This window comes from Palaemon carinicauda, chromosome 1 (assembly GCF_036898095.1).
Source record: "Palaemon carinicauda isolate YSFRI2023 chromosome 1, ASM3689809v2, whole genome shotgun sequence".
NCBI lineage: Eukaryota > Metazoa > Arthropoda > Malacostraca > Decapoda > Palaemonidae > Palaemon > Palaemon carinicauda.
This window is the reverse complement of record NC_090725.1, coordinates 103,003,403-103,010,902: the sequence shown is the minus strand read 5'-3', so window position 1 is coordinate 103,010,902 and position 7,500 is coordinate 103,003,403. Positions and strand designations below refer to the sequence as shown.

Below are 7,500 nucleotides of genomic sequence, written 5' to 3'. Positions count from 1 at the left end.
TTAAGATAGGATTAAGTATAATCAAATGGAAATGTGGAATGAAAGCATACAGGGAAGTCTAGATAAATTCCATAAAAAGTGTCGTTAAATATATTAATGGAATCCTCAATACGATAAATAACCGAAATACTAAAGAACTTAAGTTGATTGAAATATATACAGGATAGGAGATTAAGATAAAGAGCATCCTTTGGCTCAGAGCTCTATGCTAGTACTTGAATCGTCGCTATCTATATACTTCAGATGAAAATATTTGTTGTTTTGAATAACAAACTCTCGCAAAAGGCATTGTATTTCTCAGTTCATGATTGTCATTTCAATTTGTAATGGTCATATATTACGCAACATAATGTAAAATCTGCTTTAATGTCATATTCCCTTAATAAATAATTTAGCAAAGAAAATAGAGAAAACAATAACAGGGTAAGAAAATAATAGCCAGCAAACATTATTATCAACTATATTTATTATCAAATATAAGTATTTACAATATTTTGCAAGATTCACAAAATACTCACGGTGCACAATTTAATAACAATTTCTTAAAAATCGTATGGTGATGTAGGTCTTTGCTTTATAAATCTGTATGAAGTGAGACTGATGACGACAAAACTCAGCTCTGAATTTTGAAAGATTTTCCAGGTCGTAGTTCCAAATACAACTGAATATATATATATATATATATATACTGTATATATATATATATATATACTGTATATATATATATATATATGTGTGTGTGTGTGTGTGTGTGTGTGTGAAAGATAACAGGAACACAGCTTCCGATGATATTCGATCTTTCAGTTTCCTTGCTATTTAGTGTATTAGCAGCTTTGAAATAATGGAAGAAATTTAGCAGTATCACAGCTGGAGTTTAAGAAATGTCTTCACAAGAGTAAAGTAAACTCTGAGATAAACGAAACAAGTCGGCCGTCTCGAACTCATCGTCGGCCTTTTATGTGACCTGTTTTCTCTGGAAAATTCCTGTTGGACTCGAGAATGTCCAGGACTAAGCACATCACGCAATATCCATCTTTTGGCATAGAATAAATTAAGAGAAATATCCAAAATCTCTATTTCTTTTTCTGGAATACAAAAACATCTTCAAGTTACAAATTATTACAATGTTTTCATCTTTACATCTTTAATATGTAAAAATAGGCCTTTTCCACAGGGCTTATAACATATGATAGATAAATTTAATCTACATATACCACCATTCAATTTTTCTTCTTGGAGTTTCCAAATTCTAGACACAAATACAAAGTGTAGAGAGTGAAAACGGGTATTATGATGAAAGTTTAGGGGCATATTCCATATGGTACTTAGAGTAAAATGTAATTGTACTGACTTGAAGTAAATGCGGTGAGAAAGGCTATGAATAAATGGATCTCAGAGCAAAAGATGCAAATGGAGTAATGCTGTTTGAAGAGGTGCCTAACCTGTGTTGATGCGAGTATTTGGCAGGTTCTTGAATGTTGAGGACAGTTGACGATTGGCTTGAATTAGCAAAAAAAAAAAAAAAAAAAAAAAAAAATCATTGTTAAAGTTAATTTGATAGTGCTCGTGAAAGTGAGTGTATAAGGTATAAGAAATTTGACACGAGTCTTTTGGTAGATTATATATGCAAGATCTATTCTAATGTTACTGCTCTTAAAATATTTCCTTTTAATTGTTATTTCTCATATAGTTTGCTTATTTCCTTATTTCCATTCCTCACTTGGCTATATTTCTCTGTTGGAGCCCTGGAGCTTATATATATATATATATATATATACATATATATATATATATATATATACATATATATATATATATATGCGTGTGGGCATATGTGTATATCTTTGTACAATTCTTCCTTTTTTCAGATACTTTTGTTCATCGGCTGAATACGTTAATTCTTCTAGATCCTCCACTGATGGTGGCAATAATGGCCAGCGTCTATTCTTCAATCAAATTTCACAACCTGCGACACAGGTACAAAAATTTAGGGAAGTTTATTTTTATTTCTTTTCGTTATAAGATTGGCTTTGAAGAAAATAATGACATTTCACTACCATCAGAATCCTTTTCATTGTGTATAATAACTGAATTTCCCACAATATTAGTGATTCATCAAAATATATATCTCCCATATAGAATAAAGGACAAATGTCTGGAAATGTCAGACCTATAACTACTCGTCTTTCCCCGTACTTTGGGTAGAGGGGAAAGGGAGTAATCATACCGGGTGAGAGGGTGTGTGTGTGTGTGTGTGCATATCTTTCTAGATATTTAGCAATCAGTTTTAACGGGTCATGTACACTAGTATGTCACAATTCATTGGTATCAGAACTATTTTCTGGCGACATAAGGAAATAAGGCAATTATGTAAAAGAAACCACCATTCCTTGGGATTACAAAAAGCACCACTTGTATTATACGATTATTATTCTCTAACAGAACCCCTGGGGAAAGATCATTAGTATGGAATTGGGTACTCGGGTCGAGGCGGCCATTCAGCCCCACCATGAAAGATGATAAAAGATTAGTTGCCCTCTTCTTTAAAATTTAAGAGCAAACGTACTCATATCTTAGAAAACTGGAACATTTAACCAGTAATAGAAATGCAGCCAAAGGAGTCAGTTGCTCAGCCATTAATAATCAATGCACTTGTAGCATTCTGCTTTTCCAACCAGGTTTGTAGCTTGGATCATAAAAGTAATACAATAACTAGAATAGCGCCAACATATCTCTGGGTATCATAAGAGGAGACTAAAAAGGAGGGGACGAGGGGACTGGGAATCCCCTCTCCTGTTATTTTATTCCAGCAGGATATCGGAGAAGAGGAGTTAAGGGGATAGTGACTACCTACTACACTCTAGTTTTGGGGTGTCTGAATGTGCGTGGATGTAGTACAATATAGAGTAAAAGATGTGAGATCAGAAGTATATTTTGGCATGGAGGATGGATGTATTGGCTTGAGACAAAGATAAGAGGGAAGGGTGAAATGATGTTTGGGGAAGTGACAGGTAGTATGTCTGGGATTGAAAGAGGAAGAGCGAGAGAGGGTGTGGTTTTATTGTCGAGTGAATGAATGATAGGTAAAGAAGTGGAATGGAAGGAGGCGTCATTTGGTTAATGTGGGTAAGGGTTAGGATGGGTAGGGAATGTTGGGCTTTTGTTAGTACGCATTGGCAGGATTTTGAGAGGAGTGAAGAGGAGAGGAATGGATTCTGGAATGAGTTAACTCAGTGTGTAGAGGGACTGAGAAGATGACAGGCAGGTGTCATTGGGAAGTATGGCGTACCAGGTGAAAATGGGAGTGGTGAGAGACTGGTAGATGTGTGTGTTGAACAAGAGCTGGTTATAAGTAATAGTTTCTCAAGGAGATAGATATAATTAAGTATACAAGGGCAAGAGTGACCGATGGAAGTGTTAGAAAGGGCAGAGATAGATGATGAGTTGATAACAAGAAGGTTGCTTGGAAGAATGAAAGATGTGCTCGTGTATAGGGGTATGGCTAACGATATGACTGATAATTTTTTGGTTGATGCAAAATTAGCTGTAGCTAAAGGGTTGGAAATAGAATGGGGGAGTTTATACAAAGGCAGTAAAATGTTTGTTAGGATAAGGAATGAAGTAAGCGAGTGGTCTCCAGTGAGAGTGGGGCTGAGACATGGATGTGTGATGTCGCCATGGTTGTTCAATTTGTTTGTGATGGAGCTGTAAGAAAGGTGAATGCTGAAGTACTTAGTCGAGGATTTAAACAGATAGATTTGAGTAATTATGAGGGGGGGGGGGGTGAATCAGTTTGGGTTAGCGGATGATACTGTATTAGTCGCAGACTCGGAGACGAAGCTGTGTTGATTGGTGATACAGTTTGGAATGCTGTGTGAAAGAAGGAAGTTCCAAGTTAATGTGGGTAAGACTAAGGTTATGAGGGGCACAAAAAGGGAGGATGGTGCTAGACTGAATGTCATGTTGAATGGAGAGTTACTTGAGGAAGTAGATCAGCTTAAGCTCTGGGGTTCTATTTCTAATTTGCTATACTTATATAAGGTGCTTGCTTCTTATATTGTTATGAATTCATGATTGTGCTCTTCGGTGTATTCAGTCCTTACTTTTCTATTCATAATTGTGCTCTTCGGTGTATTCAGTCCTTACTTTTCTATTCATAATTGTGCTCTTGAATGTGATCAATCTTTATATTGCTATGAATGCATGATTGTGCTCTCCAATATGTTCATTCTTCACGCAGAGAATGGTCCGTGACTTGGTGGAGTTGGATGATGCTCACTGGAGTCTGTTTGGGGATCGTGACCAGCATCAAGTATGTTGGCGTGTTCACTGTGCTTTTCGTCGGCATCCACACGGCCTACCAACTCTTCTGCATTGCTGTGGACAACCAGAGGCCTATGGTGAGGGTATCTACAGTACATGAAATATATGAGTGGGCTAATATTTTCCATGGCCTTTCATTGGTATAAAACTCGATTTTTAGTACAACTGTTACTTGTTTTGCATATTCAACTTCGTTGTCCAACTGTATATATTATTCTCAACTTAGTTTCGTTTTCAGTATTGGGCCTCCAAGCTTTTATCATTTTGCTGAACTTACTTGTACTGCACTTTGGGTTGTAATAATAATAATAATAATAATAATAATAATAATAATAATAATAATAATAATAATAATAATAATAATAATAATAATAATAATAATTAACCCGTTCCTCCTCTACATATTTAACCCATCTAGTGACAACTTGAATCCTGCAGTAAATTAGCTTCAAAATATTCTTCCGGTCAAGCACCATAGACTTATAAATCCCAACCCTAGTTATCAATATTTTACACAATTGTTAAAGAACCGCACATTATATAAGTATATATATAAAACCTGCCCCATCAATATTAAACTCATAATTTGTAATTACTTTGCGCTTCTATTGCACAAATTTCTTGAACTATCTCCGAAATTCCTTGGTATTTGTCATTCTATAACATATATTACCTTTATCAATGGAAAAATAGAAAAATAGCTTCATAAATGGAAATTAGAAAAAGTTTTGAAGATTTATATGATTTTTATAGCAACTAAAATTTTAACACACTAATAAGTTAAAATGATGCAAATAAAGATGAGAATAACAATAAATAAAATAGAAACATTTACGGTAACATTGGAGAATCACAGATAATACTCGCAGAATTTAAACACATAGGCCTATATATATAAAGAAAAATATTCCAATATAATTAACAATGTTAAACATACAGTATATATAACATGAAATTTATGAAAACAGACTCTTGTCAACCTGATCAACAGAAAAACATTTGCACCAGGTTTGAACCATCGAGGTTCCTCTGATTAAACTATTTGATTGGCAAGACCATTTTCACAATTTGGACAGAGCCGGAATGAAGCTTTTATTACACTTCGCAGTACAGAAGGCAAAGATAGTATCACCTACACAAGCAACAAGCTTGTGTTTAAGGCCAAACCACATAACATGCGTATAAAATATAAAAAGTAATGGACCCCGAACACTGCATTGTGGAACACCATATATTACATTCCTGTTGTTACTATCAAGTCCACAAATAGATACTCTTAGTAATTTATTAGTTAAAAATTTACCAATGATATTAAGAATATACCCACCTACTCCCATCTGTTTAGATTTGAAAACATGTGCATTATGGTTAATACGGTTAAAAGCATGACTAAACTTAAAACTGATCATACGGACTTTACGACCATAGTCAAGGGATTTCTGCACAAAACTGGAAATCGTAAAAACAGCATCATAATCTCGAAAAGTCTGGCAAAATCTAAACTACTGACTAGAGAAAAAATTGTTACTTTTAGCATATACAATCAGATGTTTTGCTACTATGTGTTCAAAATCTATACATAATATGGATGTTTTGGAAACTGAATGGTAATCGGCAAGGCTGGAAATACAATCACTTTAATGTAATTGAGTGCCATTATCAATTCTCCTGGTGAAAAATTAAAATTTTCATACTTAACTTACGAAAAATAATAGATAACGTGGATACTATACATCCATAGGTATCAAGATAAAGTAAGAGAATCTTAATTTCACATACAACACGTCCACCTCGCATCACACACAAATAATATATATATATATATATATATATATATATATATATATATATATATATATATATATATATATATATATATGCATATATATATATATATATAATATATATATATATATATATATATATATATATATATATATATATGCATATATATATATAATATATATATATATATATATATATATATATATATATATATATATATATATATATATATATATATATATACTGTATACACAAAAAAAATCCTTTTTGACTTGGGGTTTATTGCGTCTGAGCTTCAAGTGTTCCCGTAAGTTTTAGCGTGTATATAATATAGTTAAAAAAATCCAATTAGACCTATCTTTAATGCAACAGTATCTATCAATCATAAATTATCAGATCCTTAAGTAAAATTACGTTCTTCCATTTTAGGCTTCATTTCCTATTCACTCTTCGAAAACAATAAATTGATCTTTGCGGCAAATTACACTATAATGAACATGGCGTCAGACCACAGACTAATCCGTTTTTATGTTAGCCCCATTACTTACCAAAGAGCTTGTTGATGATTTACTGAATATCTTGGGTGATGCATTAGATTCATATGTGTCACCATCACCAACCTATAATGTTATTCAATATATTCATTTTAGTACGTCTATGGGCAATCCTTTGGTAAAATATATACTTAGAGGTTTTGAAACGAGATTGATCCCTTCATGGGTTTCATCCATAAAACTTAATCTACTGTAGATATGGAAGAAAATTACATGGTACCTTCACAGACGTTTTGATATTTGAACAAATCAATAAATTTAAATTTTCCTCTTTTAAATAGCCTACCAATATATATATATATATATATATATATATATATATATATATATATATATATATATATATATATATATATATATATATATGTATATATATACATATATATATATATATATATGTGTATATATATATATATATATATATATATATATATATATATATATATATATATAATTTATCCCTTTCTGAATGGGGATAACTCATTTTGGCGAAAGGGTTTTTGTGGGTACCATGAACAGCGAATCTGTACTAGTAAGGGCCATCCATATTAGGTTGGCTTATTGAGAGCGATCAAGCTAAAGTCTCAATCGTCAGCAATCCTCAGTGGCCAGCATAGTGATGAAAATGGCCAAACCAAAGACTTAACTAAAAACATATCTGAGGCCTTTGTCCTGTAGTATATTGAAAAGGCAGCATTTGAGCATTTGTTGTTGTTGTGTGTGTGTGTGTGTGTATAATATATATATATATATATGTGTGTGTGTGTGTGTGTGTGTGTGTGTGAAAGCCTACTCATTGACGATAAATCAAATTATGAATAATGACTAAAAAAAATTG

The 7,500-nt window shown here is 32.8% G+C and overlaps 2 protein-coding genes across 2 annotated transcripts in view; one reads left to right on the top strand and one right to left on the bottom strand.

Annotated features, from left to right (window-relative positions):
- LOC137650425 (dehydrogenase/reductase SDR family member on chromosome X homolog) overlaps nucleotides 1-7,500 on the bottom strand; it is an 833,317-nt gene that overhangs the window by 327,325 nt on the left and 498,492 nt on the right. The window lies entirely within an intron of this gene.
- The window catches only part of LOC137642708 (protein O-mannosyl-transferase 2-like), a 48,109-nt gene that overhangs the window by 9,099 nt on the left and 31,510 nt on the right, over nucleotides 1-7,500 (top strand). Inside the window, exons 6-7 of the mRNA XM_068375514.1 lie at nucleotides 1,869-1,977; nucleotides 4,241-4,400. Coding sequence (XP_068231615.1) covers nucleotides 1,869-1,977; nucleotides 4,241-4,400 — 269 coding nt within the window. The remainder of the gene's footprint in view (nucleotides 1-1,868; nucleotides 1,978-4,240; nucleotides 4,401-7,500) is intronic.